At 46.3% G+C, this 20,978-nt stretch overlaps 1 protein-coding gene across 2 annotated transcripts in view; it reads right to left on the bottom strand.

Moving 5' to 3' along the window:
- gyg1a (glycogenin 1a) overlaps positions 1-20,978 on the bottom strand; it is a 65,678-nt gene that overhangs the window by 18,801 nt on the left and 25,899 nt on the right. For both annotated transcript variants that reach the window (XM_055645703.1, XM_055645702.1), the window contains exon 4: positions 19,786-19,948. In XM_055645703.1, coding sequence (XP_055501678.1) covers positions 19,786-19,948 — 163 coding nt within the window. The remainder of the gene's footprint in view (positions 1-19,785; positions 19,949-20,978) is intronic.

Genomic DNA, 20,978 nt, shown 5'->3' with positions numbered 1-20,978 from the left:
TCTAGCACTTTGTGTCCATCTTCAGTATAAAGCAGCATCTGCAGTTCCATTCTACACACCAGTTTACTTTAGTTTATCGTCACCTGTACCTTAGGTACAGTGAAAAGCTTTTTTTGTTACGAGTTATCCAGTCAGCGGAAAAACTATACAATATTACGATCAAGCCGTCTACAATGCACAAATACAGGATAAGGGGAATAATGATTAGTGCAAGATAAAGTCCTGTAATGTCCGATTAAAGATAGCCTGAGGGTTGGTGATAGAATGATAGAATGAGAAGGGGGGGGGGTGAACGTTTAACGTTGATATGCGGGGCCACACATGGGTGCTTGGAACAGAATGGTGGTGGAGGCAGATAATATAGTGACGTTTAAGAGGCTTTTGGATAGGCACATGGAAGTGCAGGGAATCAGGGATATGGATTATGCATAGGTAGATCATTTTATCTTGGGATCATGCTTGGTACAAACACTGTGGGCCGAATGGCCCGTTCATATGCTGTGCTGTTCTAAAGCTGCAGCTCGCTAGCCTTTACAGAGGAGAGCCAAGGGTCGATTACACAAGTGTGCTTGGAAGTCACATCCAGGCTAGACAGACAAGGATCATTCCAGGCTCAACCTCATCAGCAACATAAAGGGCCAGAACAAGCAGACAGAAGCACGAGTGACAGAAATCCTTCCTCAAGCACATTCTTCTTAATAATATGTAACACGTACTCGATTTCGAAATTTGTACAAACTGTAATCACATTTGGTGGACATGACAAAAAACAGGTTTTACTCTCCTGATATTCAAGACGCCACACCAAGATCAAAGTAAATCAGGAGCAAAGCGTCAAAGATAGGATCACATTTTTGCAGAAGATTTTCAAACAACAGGACACTAGTTAACAACCAGGAATAACCGGGTCGGAACACAAGGATGCTCCACAGATGCTGAAATCTTGAGCAAATAAACAAAGTGCTGGAGGAACTCAGCAGGTCAAGCAGCATCTGTGGGGGGGAATGGACAGGAAATGTTCCAGGTCAGAACAATCGGTATGAAGAAGGATCCAGACCCAAAGTGTGTTATGTTCATTTCTCTTGGTACCTCACTTGGTAACCCCTAACCCCTACATTCCCTCTCTCCAGCCCACAACCTCTAGTTCGCTGCCGGCTGATTTGTCGCTCTTCCCCCAACTCTCATTCTAAAGAAGGGTCTCGACCCAAAACGTCACCTATTCCTTTTCTCCAGCGGTGCTGCCTGACCCACTGAGTTACTCTAGCATTTTGTGTCTATCTTCTGTGTAAACCAGCATCTGCAGTTCCTTCCTACATGATAGTCTTACTGATCTGTATGCAAAGAGAGAATTTCACTGTATCTTGATACACGTGATAATATAGTACCATTGAACCTGGACCTTGACGTGGATGGGAGCTTATAATTAAGAAAGTTGGGGCACTGTGACTAGTTCCTCTGAAGGACGAGAACATAAACAGGTTGAGAGGGATATGGGCCAAACGCAGGCAGGTGGGATTAGTGTAACTGGGATTGTTGGCCGGTGTAGTCAAGTTGGGCCGAAGGGCCAGTTTCCACGCTGTAGGACTATGAAATGCTGGAGGAACTGAGAGGCAGACATGCAGCCTCCATGAAAAGAGAACCAGTCATTGTGTCAAGGCAGGGATCCTTCCTCAAAGCTAGGAGAGTGTTATCAAATCACTGCTGGTGGGATGGGAGATGGGGGTGGCAGGGACAGGAAGAGCGAGATGCAAGACAAATGGGACCAGGTTGGGTTTATTTAATCCTTGAAGACAGCAAAGTTGACTATTTCTTGTAGCTACAGGGATAAATGGCCTTCAGTTTAAAATTGTTACTAAAATTGAGAAATTAGAAAAACAATCCTCATGCGTTGACCTATTAGATCCTTGAGAACTGTGCCATAAAAGGATAATGGAAGCTGAGACAATGGCTAAAAGGAGAAGTAGGTAAATACTTTCTTCAGGTTTTAATGAGTACTCGAGCATTTGTCCAATAGTATGTGGTGGAGGCAGGTTCTCTGGATGCTTTCAAGAGAGAGCTAGATAGGGCTCTTAAAAATAGCGGAGTCAGGGGATATGGGGAAAGGCAGAAACGGGGTACTGATTGGGGATGATCAGCCATGATCACATTAGCTCGAAGGGCCGAATGGCCTACTCCTGCACCTATTGTTCGGTTCAGTGGTTTTGCATGGAAACAGGCCCTTCAGCCCACCTAGTCCGGGCCGACCCGGGATCACCCATACACTAGCTCTATCCTACACATTAGGGACAATTTATGGAAGCCAATTTGTACCTCTTTGGAATGTGGGAGGAAATCGGACCACCCATTGAAAACCCACTCGATCACATGGAGAATATACAAACTCTGCACAGACAGCACCAATGGTCAGGATTAAACCAGGGTCTCTGGCACTGCAAGGCAGCAACTCTACTGCTGTGCCACTGTACCTCCCCAGTGGATCAAATGATTTTTTTCTACATGACTTTAAAGCAGCAAAGAGAACACGTGGGAGTCGTCTCCTGCGCTGATGAATTGATCATGAATAATTCACTTGGCACTTTAATTAGATCTGTCAGTTCTAGTCAGACCAGTCCCCTCACATAGATCCATGCAGTACGTGACCTGCTGAGAAGAGCCAAGGTGACAGAGACCCATTTTACAGACAGCAAAGCAAACAATGTAATCAGTCTCCAACTATCTCCTCTCCTACTCACTCCAATATCCCCTCCCCCTCTCCCATCACAACACTCTCCCTCTCTCTACGTAACTGCATATTTGAAACAGATATTCAGAACCAAACCCCAGTAAACGGAAAACCTGATCAAACCAAGAGGTAGTAGGTAGGTAGAAAATACGAGATCAATAAAGTGTTGAGGAAGACCAGAGTTTTAAGAGAGAGGGGAAATAAATGGTTTTGATCCTAGTGTGAATTAGCAAATCTGCTGGACTGGTCATTTTAACCAGGGGGTTGAGGAGATGAGGATAAACCTTTGTTTATTACACATAAGCAATGTCTTTCAAAATGTTCCATTTCACAGCTAATCACCATGTTTGTTCAAGATCAAAAGCCTGTTTGAGAGGGATAAGATTTAATAGGAACCCGAGGGGTATACTTTTTTTTACACAAAGGATGGTGGTTATATGGAACGAGCTGCCTGAGGAGGTAGCTGAGGTAGGTACTGTCGCAAAGTGTAAGAAACGTTTGGACAAGTACATGGATAGGTTTAGAAGGATACGAGCCAAACACAGACAAGTGGGACAAGTGTAGATGGGCAAGTTAGGTCAAAGGACCTGGTTCCATGCTGCACGACTACAGCTTTAAGCGTGCACCACCAGACTCAAAAACAAGTCTTCCCCGAAAATAACACATTTTTAGACGCAAGTGTAAAAGAACACATGAGTAACTCAGCGGGTGAGGCAGCATCTATGGAGCGAAGGAATAGGCAACGTTTCGGGTCAAGACCCTTCTTAGCGAAGTAATAGGCAACGTTTTTTTGTCTACCTTCAGTTTTTCCAGCATCTGTAGTTGTTTCTTAAATATTTGTTTTGGAGTAACTCAGCGGGTCAGGCAAAATCTCTGGAGAACATGAATAAGTGACATTTTGGATTGGAACAACTTTTTCCTCACCGTTATCAGGTTCTGAATAATTATGTCCACAGGCTAAGATACTGTCCTATCCACCTCAACCCTATTGTGAACATTGGACTTTTTCTGTGGAGCTGATGCACTACAATTCTGAGAACTATACTCCGCACTTTGTACCTTCCCTCTTTGCTCCATCTATTATACTCAGGTTTGACTTGATTGCATCTAAGCATAGCATGTCTGATCTGTTTGGATGGGTGGCACAGGGATCCCCCCCCACCCCGGGTGCCCTGGTTTCCTCCCACACTCGTGCAGGTTTGTAGGTTAATTTGGCTTCGGTAACAATGGTAAATTGTCCATAGTGTATAGCATAGTGCATTGGATATCGAAATGCCTATTTCTGCACGATATCTCTAAACTAAAAAGCATGCAAAATGAAACTTTTTACTGTACATCAGCACACGTCACGATAATCAGCCTAAACCTAATATGGTCTCTTCCATACAGACAAGCCAAGCACATACTGAGGGACAATTTGCACAACACTTCAATGCATTCCACAAGAGCAACCTTGACCTTCCAGTTGTCTGTGACATTAATTTTGCACCCCCACCCAATCCTATCTGTGACCTCATAACATTCCAATAATGTCCATAGCAACACGACAAACTGCTCTTCCGTCCCTCTGTGTACAACATTAGTCTCTCTCCCCTCCCCCTCCACCTCCCCCTCACTCGCTCTGCTGTTTTATTGTCATTTTTACTGAAACATTGAAATTCTTACTTGCTGCAGCTCTCGCCCAAGTGATATTTCAGTTCCAATGTATTCCTTTGTTTCCTGTCTAACCGCTTTCTAGCTGCCAGTGTTTAACGCAATTGACAACTTTAGTCAGCACTTTTTACCAAGGGTGTTGCCTTTACGAGGATGTTGCCAGGACTCGAGGGCCTGAGATAAAGAGAAGAGGTTGAGCAGGCTTGGACTCTACTCCTTGAAGTGCAGGAGGATGGGAGGCGATCTTATAGAGGCGTACAAAATCATGAGAGGAATAGATAGGGTAAACACACTTGCCAAGAGTAGTCTCTTGCCCAGAGTAGGAGACTCAAGAACCAGAGGACACAGGTTTAAGGTGAAGGGGGAATGATTTAGTAGGAACCCGAGGGATAACGACTGCCGCATTTGACCTGCTGAACAGGGGTTTGATTTATCATGAAGAGTCATTGATCTGAAATATTAAGCATACCAGAGCGATTTCAAGCATTTTCAATTTTTGTTTCAGATTTCCAGCATCTGCATTTTTTTTTTGTTTCCGTTACTGTGTAGTCACGATTGCTTCCTTCACCACCCGATCCCATAAACAGCAAAGAGCTGAATCAATGGGTTTGATTTTGCTGGCATTGGCCATGGGATGAATGTTGACCAAGTAAATTAGCCATTAACCTGTCCTTCACTCTAAAGTACATTGGGACCATTGTTCCTTGCCTGATCCGGCAGCCATTACACCCTGGTGAGGGGGAGGAGTGGGGTGGAGTGGAGAAAACAGTTGTTCATAAGAGCTCAAAGTGCACCCATTTCATTTTAAAAATCCATTGCTCACTGAAGGGTGAGTGCATACAGGCTTTTGCACCAATGTAGAGGAATCAAGAACTAGAGGACATAGGCGAGAGAAGTAAGAATTAAAAGGGACCCAGGGGACAGCTTTTTCTCCAGTGTGCATATGGTCGTCTTTTTGGAGTTGAGGACGAGGTTATTGTTGGTACACCAGGTTGTCAGGTGCTGGACCTCATCCCGCAGTCATGGGTGAAGAGGGAGTAGAGGAGAGGGCTGAGCACACAGCCCTGTGGCACGCCAGTGTTCAGTGTTATAGTGGAGGAGGTGAAGTTGTTGACCCTAACAGACTGTGGTCTGTTGGTGAGGAAATCCAGTGTCCAATTGCAGAGGGAGGTGGAGATGCCAAGTCCGCTGAGTTTGGTGATCAAGCTAGCGGGGATGACAGTGTTAAAGGCAGAGCTGAAATCAATGAACAGCAGCCTGATGTAGGAGTTGTTGGAGTCCAGGTGGGTCAGGGCAGAGTGTAGGGCCGCCGATATGGCGTCCTCTGTAGACCTGTTGGTCCGGTAGGCAAACTGATGGGGATCCAGTGTGGGGGGGAGGCTGGCTTTGAGGTGAGCCAAGATCAGCCGCTCAAAGCACTTTGCAATGACAGGGGTGAGTGCCACTGGGCGGAAGTCGTTGAGGCTCCCTATAGCTGATTGTTTGGGCACTGGCACAATGGTTGAGGTCTTGAGGCAAGTGGGGACGACACCTTGGGCCAGTGACAGATTGAAAATGTCAGTGAAGACCAGGGATAGTTGTCCAGCACATGCCCTGAGCACCCGCCCTTGGGATGCCATCGGGGCCGGCAGCTTTGTGCTCATTCACCTTGCTCAGTGCATCTTGTACAGCAGAGGTGGAGAGACTGAGGGGTTGTTCATTCGGGGGTGGAGCAACTTTGATGGCTGGAGTTTTGTTGTCCCGGTCAAAGCGAGCATAGAAATGGTTTAGCTCGTCAGGAAGGGAGGCGTTGTCTGGGGGGGGTGTTAACTTTCTGGTAATCGGCAATGGATTTGATTCCTTGCCACATGCGCCTGGGGTCGGAGTTGTTTTGGAAATGCTCCTCAATCCGCCGTTTGTGATTGAGTTTAGCAATCCTAATTCCCTTTTTCAGATTGGCCCTGGATGAGCTGTATCCCTCAGCGTCGCCAGATGTGAAAGCGACATCGCGAGTCTTCAGCAGGAGTCTGACCTCCCTGCTCATCCACGGCTTCTGGTTAGGGAAGGTCTTTATCTCTTTGTGGGTAGTGACGTTGTCAGTGCAGAATTTTATATAGTCCAAAACGGTTGAGGTGTACGAGTTGATGTCCGCTTGGGAGTTAAAGGTGGCCTGTGTGGCAAAGAGACTCCAGTCTGTTTGCCGAAACTGTTCCTGTAAAACAGAGACAGCCCCCTTAGGCCAAACCTTCACTGTCCTCACGGTAGGTTTCACATGTCTGATCAGAGGTGTGTGTTTGGGGAGCAGGAACAGAGAGAGGTGGTCAGACTGTCCAAGGTGGGGGAGGGGGAGGGCTTTGTAGGCTTCAGTAATATTAGTATATACTAAGTCCAGAATATTGTTTCCTCTGGTTGGGCAGGAAACATGCTGATGGAACCTGGGGAGTACAGTTTTAAGGTTGGAGTGGTTGAAATCACCAGTGACAATAAATGCCCCCTCTGGGTGTGCAGTTAGTTGTTTGCTGATAGCAGCTTGCAGCTCTTCCATTGCTAACTTGACATTAGCGTCCGGGGGAACATAGACTGCAGTGATAACAGTCAATGTGAATTCTCTGGGCAGATAGAAGGGCCTGCACTTTATCATCAGGTATTCCAGGTCAGCAGAGCAGTGACTACCAATCCTAACAACGTCCGTACACCATGTGTTGTTCACATAAATGCACAGTCCGCCGCCCTTGGTCTTACCGGAGTCCTCCGCTGTTCTGTCGGCCCTGAAGACAGTGCGCCCCTCCAGCTCGATGGCGTTGTCCGGGATGTTGTCGTTGAGCCATGTTTCGGTGAAGACCATGGCGTTGCAGTCGGCGATCTGTCTCCAACTACAAATTCCTCGGGGTACACATCTCGGAGGATCTGTCCTGGTCCCTCAACACCTCCAAGCTGATCAAAACGGCGCAGCAGCGCCTTTACTTCCTGAGGAGGCTCAAGAAAGCTCACCTGTCCCCCCAGATCCTTACCAACTTTTACCGCTGTACCATCGAAAGCATCCTGACCACCTGCTTCACGGTATGGTACAGCAGTTGCACCGTAGCGGACAGGAAGGCACTACAACGAGTGGTGAAAACCGCTCAGTACATCATCGGTGCCCCGCTCCCTGCCATGGATGCCCTCCACCGAAAACGGTGTCTGAGACGGGCCGGGAAGATCATCAAAGACCCCTCCCACCCCAACCATGGACTGTTTGCCCTCCTCCCATCAGGGAGGCGGTACAGGAGCCTCAGGTCTCGTACTAGTAGGATGAGGAACAGCTTCTACAACAACACTATCACATTGCTGAACTCGGAGTCCCGCCGATAGATTTCTCCAGTCTCTCCGTCCACATTGTTTGCTTATTCTGTATTTTTATTTCTATATTGCACTATTACTATGGACTGACGCTAAACTGCATTTCGTTGTTCCCATACTTGTATCTGTGCAATGACATTAAAGTTGAATTGAATTGAATTGAATTGAAATGGTACGAGCTTCTCGAGGAAGTGGTGAGGCAGGTACAATAACTACATTTAAAAGGCACTTGGACAGATATCATGGATAGAAAAAGGTTTGCGGGATACAAATCAAAGTGGGGGAAATGAGATCAGCTAAAGTGGGCATTTGGTCAGCATGGAAGAGTTGGGCTGAAGGGCCTGCTTCTTTGCTGTACGAGACTATGATTCTATGAAGGAAGCAAAATATTTAAACCAAAAAAACGCCCATCATTTATTCCCCCCTTCCTTACTATTCAGATTCTGAATAGTAACTGCTCGTGTTTTACTTATTACCATGCAGCCTCCATCACTATCGTCATTCCCTCACCTATCTCCATTTGCCCTTTTCGCTCTTTCCCAACGTTTATAGAACACAGTACAGTACAGGACCAGGCCCTTCAGCCCGCAATGTCTGTGCCGAACATGTGAAGTTAATCTTCTCTGTGACCGCGTGGGTTTTCTCCAGGTGCTCTGGCTTCCTCCCACACTCCAGAGACGTGCAGGTTTGTAGGTTATTTGGCTTCTGAAAACTGTCCCTAGTCTGGAGGATGGAAATAGTGCATGGGATTGCTGGTTGGCGCAAACTCGGTGGGCCAATGGCTCCGTTTACACGTTGTATCTCTAAACTAACTTGTAGATTTAAAAAAATTCAAGGGCCAAGTTATTCCGATGATTTGGAAGAGTAGAACAATTTGTAACGCAAATGGCGACGGATGTGTTAAGAGTCTCCCAGCAGTTGCCCTTGCTCAACTGACCAGTGTGATCAATTGTCCTTGCTTAAACCTCCATCCTCCTCTGCACAATTACTTCAGCATTTGATCTTGAATGCAAGTCCTGCATTGTCCAGGAACTAGCGCTATCAATCTGTCCAATACCCATTGCAAGAATGCAACAGTGATTTGCCTGGACTGCCCGAGGCAGGGAGAGCCTGCAGTCAACAGTGAATCAATGGACAGGTGTGAGATTCAGTCTACAGATATACACACTCTTCTGACCGTGGCATCAGCAGGCAACCCGTTTCTCACCAGGCCGGAAAGTTGCAACACTAACTTCCCCTCCAATTCCCACACTGACCTTCCTGTTCTGGGCCTCCTCCACTGTCTGAGTAAGGCCACACGGAAACTGGAGGAACAGCACTCATATTTCATTATATGGCAGCTTACACACCAGCGGTGTGAATATTAACCCTTGCTTTCCCTCTCTCTCCATCCTTCCCCCTTCCTAGTTCTCCAACTAGTCTGACTGTCCCCTTGATTACATTTTTTTTAATCTCTGTATGCTTCGTTGTCATCTTTTCCTAGCTAACAATGATTTCCCTTGAATTTTATCGTCTTTGATGTGTCGCTTGCTCTTCCTTATCTCTGTGTCTCCCTCTCCCCTGACTCAGTCTGAAGAAGGGTGTGGAGCCGAATGCCATCGTCTATGTTAGGCATGTGAGAAAGAATTGATGGGAGATAAATGGAATGGTGGATACAACAAGGACACACACACGCACGCACAGTGGGTGTGGGGAGGGAGGTGGATGAGAAAACTGGACGAGAGATGGGTAGGACAAAGCCTGGCTGGCAAAAGGTTGGTACAATTGCAGGGGGTGGGGCAGGTTTAAACAAAAAAGAGGCAGACGGTGGACAAAGGCCAGAGATGGAAAGGCAAAGTGTGAGACAAAAGGATTGAAGTGTTGCAAATTGTGATGGTAGAGTAAGGAATGTGGGTGGAAGCTGGAGAAATGGGTGCAAGAAGGAGGAAAGAAAGGAGGGGGAAGAGTTGTATATCTATATTACTAAATCTCTGTTCTTGACAGCTTTTGACCGTCTGTGCTGCGATTTCCGAGAGAACGCCGCCACCTACGGCCGTCATTTTTGGCCACCTCGCTCAGAGCCCCCCTCCGCCGCATGTGTGCCGAGGATTTTTCCCGTCAATGAAAAATGACAGAGATATTAATGTATTTACAAAATTCACCATTCTCTCTGCTGCCCCTGCTGGAGGGAGGGGGAGGGACTATAAAACCAGGAAGTGGTGTGCCTCAATTAGTCTCTGCAAGATGGAGCTGTCAATTAGTCTCTGTCACTCTGAGCTCTGAGCTCTGAATGACACTGAACAAATGTCTACATCACTTTGAGTACCCTTAATGTGGTTTGAAAACGAATATATGGTTAGTTTGAAGTAAAAAAACACTGCCTGCAAATGGTTGTTTGGGTTTGGGTTGAAGTAAAAAGGCACTCTCTCTCTCTCTCTCTCTCTCTCTCCTCTCCTCTCTCTCTCTTCTCTCTCTCTCCCTCTCTCCCTCCCTCTCTCTCTCTCTCTCTCCCCCTCTCTCTCTCTCCCCCTCTCTCTCCTCTCTCCCACCCCCTCTCCTCCCCTCTCTCCTCTCCTCCCCCTCCTCCACCGTCCCTCCCTAAACCCCCCCCCCCTTCACACACCCTGCCCCCTTCTCTCCTCCCTCGCTCCCCCTCCCCACCTCTCCCCCCCCCCCCCCTCTCAGCACACCCTATCTCTCTCCCCCACCCCCCCTCCCCTTAAACCCCCTACCCTCCACATCCCCTACCCTCTTCCCTCCCCGCTCCCTCCCCCTCACTCCCTCCTCACCATCCCCCTCATCCCTCTCTCAGCTCCCCCTCCTCTCTCCCTCCTCACTCTCACCCTCTCTCTCTCCTCCCCCACCTTTCCCGCCTCATCCAACCTCCCTCATTCTCCTCCTCTCCACCCCCCTATCCCTCTTGCCCCTCTCTCTGTGTGTCTCTCTCTCTGTGTCTCTGCCCCTTCTCTCTCTGCCCTCACTCTCTACCCCCACACCCCCCCCTCTCTCTCTAGATGCGACTGCAAGTTGGGGGCTATGTGTCAGTAGATAGGGTGGTTATGGGGTAAAAGGAGCAAATTAATAATATCAAGGAGGGTAATTAGCGTGAGTGCGGGGGGGGGGGGGGATAGTTAGTGTGTGTGACGCTGCATGCCGCCTCTCACCCCCACAGCCGCATGTTGGGGGAACAGACCCAACGGGTCTGCACTTGGTCTAGTAGTTACCTAAAATTGGAAAATTCCAAAATGGTGACTTTGGGCTAATGAGACTGGCATTGACTTGATAGGCTGAATGGCCTCTTATGCTGCAGGAAAACATTAAGTGTACAAGTTCCCCTCCAGGGCACATACCATCACAGCTAAGAAACATAAACACTAGCCATTTACCGTCACTGGTTGCAAGTCCTGCAACTCCATGTCAAATGGCACTGTGGGAACACCTGAATTGCCCACTGGGCTGAAGCAATTCATCATTAGCAGCTGTGATTAAAACCCATTGAAAAAGGCGCTGAGGTTCATCGCCAAAAGACCCTGGGAATCCTAACAAAATGCACTTAGTAAGATCTGTACACAATTTTATTTTGTAGTTCAAAGAGACATCTTTGGTGCAGCTACACCTGGCTCCAAGCCAGCAGTTCAACATGCTGCACTTCAGAAAGGGAAGCCACTTGGCAGTTAAGGTCGATCAAAGGGGAAATGATTTTTACTTATCTGCATTATTACATCCACAGAAAAATACATAACTTCCTTCAGGTACCACTTAGTTAGCTCAGTTTGTGCAATGCTTGTCATGGTAGCCGGCTATAATGTGCACAAAATGCTGGAGTAACTCACCAGGTCAGGCAGCATCTCTGGAGAAAATGGGTGACGTTTTGGGTTGAGACCCTTCTTCAGATTGGGTTCAGCAGTCTGAAGAAGGGTCTCAATCCAAAATGGCATCTATTCCTTTGATCCGCTGAGTTACTCCAGCATTTTGTGTCTAACTTCAGTGTAAAACAGCATCTGCAGTTCCTTCCTACACACAGCTATAATGTACAGCAGGCTCCTCTTGTGATATTGTGTACAGACAATGCTTCTAATGTTGGTCAGGCTGCTGCAGCAGGCCGAAGCACCATTTTGAAGCACAACGCGGTGCAACAGAACACAATTAAAAACACAATCTGCAGTATAGAGATCATTGCACCAGACATTAGTATGTGGAGGAGAAAAGGGAGTCACTCAAGCAGAAATTTGGCAGCCTGAAGCGCACTATTTGATCTGGTTTATCCCAGTCGGGACTGCTCAAGCTGCATTGCACACAAATTCTTCACACTAGTTATAGAATCCCCACTTTCAGAGTGGAAGGCTTATTTAAAGTTGGGTCTATGCAGACAGTGCCTCAGAAAACAAATGAGAGAATCTTGCTTAATAGCCCCAGTGGGTGGGGCAGCAGCCCATTGAATAAAGCCGCCCTTGTCACACAATCATTGTTGACATGAAACACGACAATAACCAGAGCCACTGGTCCACAGAGGAATGCCTTTGGTATCCACCAGAATCACTGCTCTCTTAGAAAGGTCAGTCAGTGGCAAAACCCAGCCAGCCAAGCTAGAGTTGTTCCAAATTGCAGATTTTTCCTTCTGAGAGAGACATTGTTGTCTCTTGGCTCTGCCACCCCAATTAAAAAGGCTCATTTTGTTTTCACACAGTCTTTCTAGCCATTTTTCCATTGCAGGGTTGATGTCACAGACTCGGACACTTCAGCAAGCTCCAATTAGATAGAAGTTTTCAAATTCTCCAAGGTAGAAACAAAAAGGTTTTTTGTCCACATCCATCGAAGAGCATGAGAATGCTGATAAGATTCCAGAACACCACAGATACGGTGTGACTTTACTTTGAACTTTAGAGATAACTTTAGTGTGGAAACAGGCTGCTCGGCCCACCGAGTCCGCTCTGACCAGCAATCACCCTGTACACCAGCACTACCCTACACGCTAGGGACAATTTACAATTTTACCCAAAGACAATTAATCTACGAACCTGGATGTCTTTGGAGTGTGGGAGGAAACCAGAGCACCAGGAGAAAACCCACGCAGTCACAGGGAGAATGTACAAACTCAGTACAGACAGCACCCATAGTCAGGATTGAACATGGGTCTCTGCCACGGTGAGGCAGCAACTCTACCGCTGCGCCACTGTGCCACTCTTGAACAGATGTTGACCATCACCTTGGCGCAACTTTCGAGAGGGTAAACTATAGAATCAGGGCCAGAATCTTGGTTTAGTTTAGAGATGCTGCATGGAAACAGGCCCTTTGGTCTGAGTCTACTTGCACTATCAATCACCTGTTTGCACAAGTTATTTGTTATCTCACTCTCATCCCCCTCCCAATACACAATAGGCAATTTTACAAGAGGAAGTAAATGTAGTTCTATGCATTGCATGTATCAACGTCCAAAGCCTTTGCTTAGGTTGAGAAGATATCATGCGTCGCTGATAATTTGGGCAATAACCAATAATCAACAAAGTTACCTCAAACCAGAAGGAGAAAGTGCTGGAGACGGACACATAATGCTGGAGTAACTCAGCAGGACAGGCAGCATCTCTGGAGAAAAGGAATGGGTGACGTTTCGAGTCGAAACCCTTCTTCAGTCGCAGCCTGACCGGTTGAGTTACTCCAGCATTTTGTATCCATCTTCGGTACAAACCAGTATCTGCAGTTCCTTCCTACAAAGAAAGTGCTGGATCTGCTCATCAAGCCAGTCAGCATCTGAAACGGATTCTGGTCAACAAATTGCTTAGACACATCCAATGGACAACACTGGAGACAACAGAGACTGATAGCCATTGACATGTACAACACTGGCTACATTTCTTCCCATATTAATGTTTCATCAATCCCAACTGATGATTTCATTCTCAGCCTCGACTATTGAAACATTTACATGTCAAAGTGTTGGAATGCAATTTAAGGAGGCTTGGGTCAATCCGATAAAGGTCTCCAGCTGTCAGCTGAGACTTGCATTGAACGTGTTAACTTATCTCCCAATTCAAATACTCAGTTCAAATTAAAGAGTAGTGATTCCACTTCACAGTCTTGTCAAGCACGTGAACACAGCAAATGACATCCGTATTATGTCATGCCTTCCACTTAAAGATGATTGTCAAAGCAAAATACCATTGAACTGAAATATTATGTGTAAGAAAGAACTGCAGATCTTGGTTTAATTCAGTTAAAATGCTGGAGTAACTCAGCGGGACGGGCAGCATCTCTGAAGAGAAGGAATGGGTGACGTTTCGGGTCGAGATCCTTCTTCAGACTGATGTCAGGGGAGTGGGCGGGACAGAAATAGAATGTAGTCGGTGACTGTAAGACTGGTGGGAGAACTGGGAACAGGGAGGGAATGGAAAGAGAGGGAAAGCAAGCGCTACTTGAAGTTAGAGAAGTTAATGTTTATACCGCTGGGGTGTAAGCTACCCAAGCAAAATATGAGGTGCTGTTCCTCCAATTTGCGCTGGGCCTCACTGACAGAAAGGTCAGATTGGGAATGGGAGGGGGGAGTTAAAGTGCTGAGCAACGGGTAGCTTACACCCCAGTGGTATGAACATTGACCTCATAACTTCAAATAGCCCTTGCTTTCTCTCTCTCTCTCTCTCTCTCCATCCCCTCCCCAGTTCTCCCACCAGTCTTACTGACTCCAAACACATTCTATCTCTGTCCAGCCCACTCCCCTGACATCAGTCTGATGAAGGATCTCGACCCGAAACGTCACCCATTCCTTCTCTCCAGAGATGCTACCTGTCCTGCTGAGTTACTCCAGCATTGTGTCTACCTTCAAACTAAAACATTACTAAGATTCACTCCCCACAGCTGCCGCCTGACCTGCTGTGTGTTTCCAGCATTTGTTGTATTATTAAAGATTATTCTTATGCTTCTAACTAGGATTGTGTGTAGGTCCTAGACTACCAGTTTAGTTTAGCTTGGAAAGCGTTCAGTTTAGAGGGACAACGTGGAAATTGGTGCTTCGACCCACTAAGTCCACACTGACCATCGATCACCCATTCACGCTAGTTCTATGGTATTCCACTTTCTCATCCACTCTTTACACACCCAGGGCAATTTACAGTGGGCCAATTAACCTCAACACCCAAGGCTTCTTTGGGATTTGGGAGGAAACCGGAGCAAACCCACATGGTCACAGGAAGAACATGCAAACTCAACACAGGCGCCTTTTGAGTAACACAGATCCAGGATCATCGGCATCTGTGGAAGATGTACAGTTCCAAGGGGTGGAAAAAAAGAGGAATAAATGGAGTGGAAAAGGGGAGATAAAAAGTACAAGACAAAACAAATCAGTACAAGATAACGGTAAAGATACTGCTGCCATTGTGTTCAAAGGGGATATTTTCATGTTCCTCCTACTTTACGTATCTGATCACTAACCAAGTATTTATATATTTTTGACTGCTCTATAAAGGCCAAATTGCATGTTTCCTTATTTGGAGAAGGGAGTTCAATATAACCCAAAACGATCTAGTCAACTTCCTTTATATAGTCAGAGCTGCAGGAGGAACAGTTTGGAGCATTTGATGGGTTGATTCAGAGATTTATTTATAGTTAGTCCTCGCACTGCTATTTACTCAGGTATTCCCTGCCTCTCCGTCATCAGCTCAATTGTGCGAGACCAGGTCATGAAGCTTTAATAAGTGGCCTTGGGGCCTGTGTCACCACTCTGTTGCTTAACCTGTAGGTCAAGTACACACACCCACAGAAAGCTACTAGCTGCAAGGAGCCTCCTCAAATGTTAGCACTTTGCTTTTATCAATGACGGGCACCAGGGGAGGGGGAGGGGAGCAGAGCATGATGGCGCTGCGGTAGAGTGGCTGCCTTACAGCGCCAGAGACCCATGTTCAATCCTTTCTGTACTGAGCTTGTATGCTCTCCCAGTGATCGTGTGGGTTTTCTCCAGGTGCTCCAGCCTCCTCCCACATTACAAAGACGTACAGGTTTGTAGGTTAATTTGGCTTTGGTAAAATCGTAAATTGTCCCTAGCGTGTAGGATTGTGCTGGTGTACGGGGTGGTCGCTGGTCAGTATGTTTTTACATATCAGTTGTGTTGCTGTAAGTAAGAAATTAGTTGTTCTGTTTCGGGATATCTGATAATAAAACACACTTGACCTCTACCAGCTGTGTTACTGGTCTTACAGGAAAGCCAGTCTTGCCCGTTTGAAATTTTATGGCCTAGAGATTCCTATTCTACTGCCGATTCCTATTCCGTCTACTGGCATTAACCTTTGCATGCACCCCCTTCACACCCAAGGGCGATTTACAGATGCCAATTAACTTACAAATCTTTGGAATGTGGGAGGAAACCGGAGCACCCGGAGGAAACCTACATGGTCACAGGAAGAATGCACAAACTTCAAATCTCAATCTCTGGCACTGGGAGGCATCAACTCTACCAGCTGCATTGCTGCTCTTGCAGGGATTAATGTTCCCAGATTGAAATAGTATGTGCTGAAAATTTCTCTCCGACTGTCCAATGGCATTAAATAGGGTGGTGTGTCACTTTAATAGTATTTTTTCTACAAGTTCTTATAAAGATAGCAAATTTTCTTATGGAAGATTCGCAGACAAATACGGCTGGGCTTTCTTGTGCAACACCACACAGAGTTGGCTTGTGCTATTGTACTAGACTACAGCAAAGTCACACAGTGGTAGAGTTGCTGACTTAAAGCGCCAGAGACCCGGGTTTGATCCGGACTACGGATGCTGTCTGTATGGAGTTTGTACGTTCTCCCCGTGACCTAGGTGGGTTTCCCCCGAGATCTTTGGTTTCCTCCCACATTCTAAAAACGTGCAGGTTTGTAGGATAATTGTATAGGTATCAATGCGGATCGCTGGTTGCTGTAGATTCAGTGGGATGAAGGGCCCGTTTCCATGCTGCATCTCTAAACCAAAATAAACTACCAGCTGTGAATATGGGAGCTAGCCTTTAAAGGGGCCCTATACACAATGTAAAATGCACTCTTCTAATTGCTGGAGAGTGCTGCTGCCTTTAATAGGCAAAGAGTTGCTGGCTGTCTGTGTTACGCCAACGTGCGGTCCAAGTCAGAAGACAAGAAAGGGTGCAGGGAAGATTTACGAAGATGTTGTCAGGGCTTGAGGGTCTGAGCTATAGGGAGATGTTGAATAGGCTGGGGTGCAGAAGGATGAGGGGTGATCTTATAGAAGTGTACAAAACCAAGAGAGGAATAGATCGGGTAAATGAACTACTCCAAAAAGGTTGCAGGGGGACTGGTCAGGGTGCTGGAGGACAATGGCCACTTGGTGCAAGGGGGTCACCGGGACCCTCGGGGCAACAGGTAGGAGCTCCTGGCTAGAGGATGTCAGGAGGGATCTTTGCTGGAAGACAGAGATTAGTTTACAAAAGGATAACATATGCTGGAGTAACGCAGTGGGTTAGGCAGAATCACCGGACAACCTGGATAGGTGATGTTTCAGGTCGAGATCCTTCTTCCGTCTGCGTTTACAGTTCCTTGTTTCTACATTTTGACTGTTCCACTGTGAAATCTCCTCAACATATGCCTACTTTGAAGAAGTTTTCTTCCTCTCTTCAACAGGAATTCTGCAACTTCCGCTCCTCTTTTGAGTCTGAAGAAGTGTCCAACCTGAAACCCAGCGATGCTGCCTACCCCACTGACTTACTCCAGCATATAGGTGTACTTTTGGTTTAACCGCTTCATGTTCAGCAGGGATATTGTGGGCCAATGGGCCAGTTCCTGTTCGATGCTCTGATATGTATTACAGGGTAGGCTGATCTTAGGGAATGTTTGCAGGGTAGGAACTTCAAATCTCTGCCTCCTTTTCCTATGTGCCCAAGAGAAAGATTTACAGCATTGTTTATGGAGACTGCAGCCTCCCTAATGTAGCAGTGGGCAGCAGGTTGCATGACTGTTGAGATCAACAGCCCAGCCTTGAACAAGCCCAAGACCAAGGAGTTGAAAACGACAGGTGCGACACGGTGGCGCTGAAGTAGAGTTGCTACCTTCCAGCGCCAGAAACACTGGTTCGATTCCTCCAGGTGCTTTGGTTTCCTCCCACAGTCCAAAGACATACAGGTTTGTTGTTTAATTGGCTTCGGTAAAAATCGTAAATTGTCTCAAATGTGAAGGACAGTGCTAGTGTGCGGGGTGATCACTGGTCGGAGCACTATCTCTAAAGTCTAAAGATAAAGCGTTACAGGCATGGGGGCAAGTCTGTATTTCAGCTTCCAAGAGATCACAGATATTAAGGAAGATTGTTTAACATTGCTCCCTTGACAAGACCAACTACAAGCATAGTTGCCTTTAAAATCTGGATGGATAAAGTCTTGGGTACCGTGTTCCTCTGTGCCTCCTTTAACATGGTCCCAGAGGTCTCCATCTCCACATCATGCAGGGGACAAGTGCTAGTTTCAGACAAATCTTACGCAAAGCCACTGTACCCAAGAGAATGTGACTGAAGATACACAGTCTTGTGTGCAGCCAGCAAGCAGAGTCAGATGGTCTGGCCAGCAGCATAATCAAGGACAAGTTGCACCCTGGCCACTCCCTCTTCTCCCCTCTCCCATCAGGCAAACGGTATAGAAGTGTGAAAATGCACACCTCCAGATTCAGGGCCAGTTTCTTACCAGCTGTTATCAGTCAACTGAAATCCTAACAACTAGAGAACAGTTCTGAACTACTATCTACCTCATTGGTGACCCCTCGGACTGCCTTTGATCAAACTTTACCTTGCAATAAAGGCTATTCCAATTTCATGTATCTATACACTGTAATTGGCTCGATTGTAATCGTGTATTGTCTTTCCGTCAACTGGTTAGCACGCTTCAAAAGCTTTTCAATGTACCTTGTTACACATGACAATAAACTAAACTGATGAAGGGTCTCGACTCATAACGTCACTTATGCCTTTTCTCCAGAGATACTGCCTGACCCGCTGAGTTCCACCAGCATTTTGTGTCTATAAGTAGAGTCGGCAGTAGAAGCCGTACAGCTGTCACCACAAGAATGTAGTCCGACTGCTTTTTTATGAAAAAGCATCGCAGTTTCAGGTGAAACCAGTTCAATAAAGCTAATGAGATTGAAAAATCCCACCCAAGGCAAACACTGCATGGTACACAATTGATGAGTTAATTTGGGGGTGGGGATAAAGAGGAGCTTCATGCCACAACAATGTTTCGAGCACGTACTGAAATCCTGTCGCAAAATCAGAGATCAAATTTACAATTCAATACAATACTTTATTAGCCAAGTATGTTTTGCAACATACGAGGAATTTCATTTGCCAAGTCAGTCATACAAATAAAAAGCACCATTTCTCAACCAACATTAGTTAGCATGGAGGTGGGTATGATTTCGCCCTGTTCCCCTGGTTAAGGCCATTTGTAAATTCCACAATACTTATTTTTCACGTAGAAAGTAGGAGTTTCAAGGTCTACAAACACTGCTTCCTTAAGTTTTCCCGAATCAACTTTAATCCTGAATGACAGCCTGCGTTACGCCAACGTGTGGTCCAAGTCAGAAGACAAGAACGAGTGCAGGGAAGATTCACGAAGATGCTGTCAGAACTAGAGGGTCTGAGCTACAGGAAGAGGTTGAGTAGGCCGGGACTCTATTTCCTGGAGTGCAGAAGGACGAGGGGTGATCTTATAAAAGTGTACAAAATCATGAGTGGAATAGATTGGGTAAACAAACAGTCTCTTGCCCAGAGTAGTGGATTTGACAACCAGAGAGCAGAAGTTTAAGGTGAGGGGGTGGGGAGGGGGGGAGAAAGACTTTATACAAAGTGGAGGGGTAGGTTTTTCACACAAAAGGCAGTGGGTATATGGAACGAGCTACCAGAGGAGGTAGTTGAGGCAGGGACTCAATTAGACAGTTACATGGATAGGACAGGTTTAGAGGGATATGGGCCAAGCACAGGCAAGTGAGACTAGTGCAGATGGGACATGTTGGCCGGTGTGGGCAAGTTGGGCCGAAGGGCCCGTTTCCACACTGTATGACTCTATGAAAGCACTTGCCAACCCGACAGGACTGTGCAATAACATTGGCTGTTATTTCAAGTCAACTTTTCTGCAGAGGGATCAAACGTACCGTCAAAGCTGCCATTTTCTGTGGACGACCGTAGAAGTTCGTGGTAGGTTTCCACGGAAGGGCGATAAACAAACACTCCACTGTTGAAGCAATCTGGCCAGCCTGGATCTGGAGCTGCAGACAATTCCTCCCTCTCGAACAGCTCGTCAATGTTGCATAATACCTGTTAAACAATATCAGATATGTGGATATACTCAGCAGTTATTGTCCGTTCAAATAGAAAGAGAGATTAATAATATTCATAGGGCAGACACAAAGAGCTGGGGTAACTCAGCCGGATAACTCAGGCAGCAACTCTGGAGAAAAGGAACAGGTGACGTTACAGGTCGAGACCCTTCTGCAGACGGGTCTGAAGGGTCTCGACCAAAGACGCGAGACCAAAAAAGAGTCTTGACCCAAAACGTCACCTATTCCTTTTCTCCAGAGACGCTGCCTGTCCCGCTGAGTTACTCCAGCATTTGTGTCTATCTTCAGTGTAATCCAGCATCTGCAGTTCCTTCCAACACAATACTTATGGGTACCGTGGATACAGATGGGAGTAGGGATAAATGTCCATCTCTATTACTTCAAACATTACTATACAGGAGGAGGCCCTTCAGCCCACAACGACTATGCTAAACATGCCAAATTAAACTAATCTCCTCTGCATACACATGATCCATATCCATCCACTCCTGACAATCCCTTCATTCCAATTTGACAGATTATGACAAGGAAGTGGGTCAGGCAATAAATTCAATATAATTTGTGCAAATTATGGGTTTACATCACTTATTGCATAAATGGTCACTTTGTGGTCCCAGGGCCTTTACATGGGCAAATTCCTCACATTTAGACCAAGGGATTAATCCCCACAATAGCAGAAGTGTGAGGATCCTAAACCCACCACAAGGAATGGGTAACAATTCAGATTAACAGGTAACCAAGTAGAGAAAAGGAATTGCAATACGTGACTTCCGATAATCCGTAATCTGAATCACTGGAGGCTTGGCTAACTTGCTCTCTTTCAACATTGGGAAATGTTGTATATTATTGTATTGTGTGACATCTTAAAACAAGCAGCTAATTAAAAGCATGTTGGACTATCCATTGTATTAACATCCAATACTCTGGAAAATATGAAAGTCCAGCAGCAAAAAACTAAACATGCCAGACAAACAGACTTTTAGTGTGCTCTTTAATGTGGCTGGTAT

This window comes from Leucoraja erinacea, chromosome 14 (assembly GCF_028641065.1).
Source record: "Leucoraja erinacea ecotype New England chromosome 14, Leri_hhj_1, whole genome shotgun sequence".
In the NCBI taxonomy this organism is placed as follows: domain Eukaryota; kingdom Metazoa; phylum Chordata; class Chondrichthyes; order Rajiformes; family Rajidae; genus Leucoraja; species Leucoraja erinaceus.
Note: the sequence above shows the minus strand (reverse complement) of the source record. Positions and strands in the feature narration are given on the sequence as shown.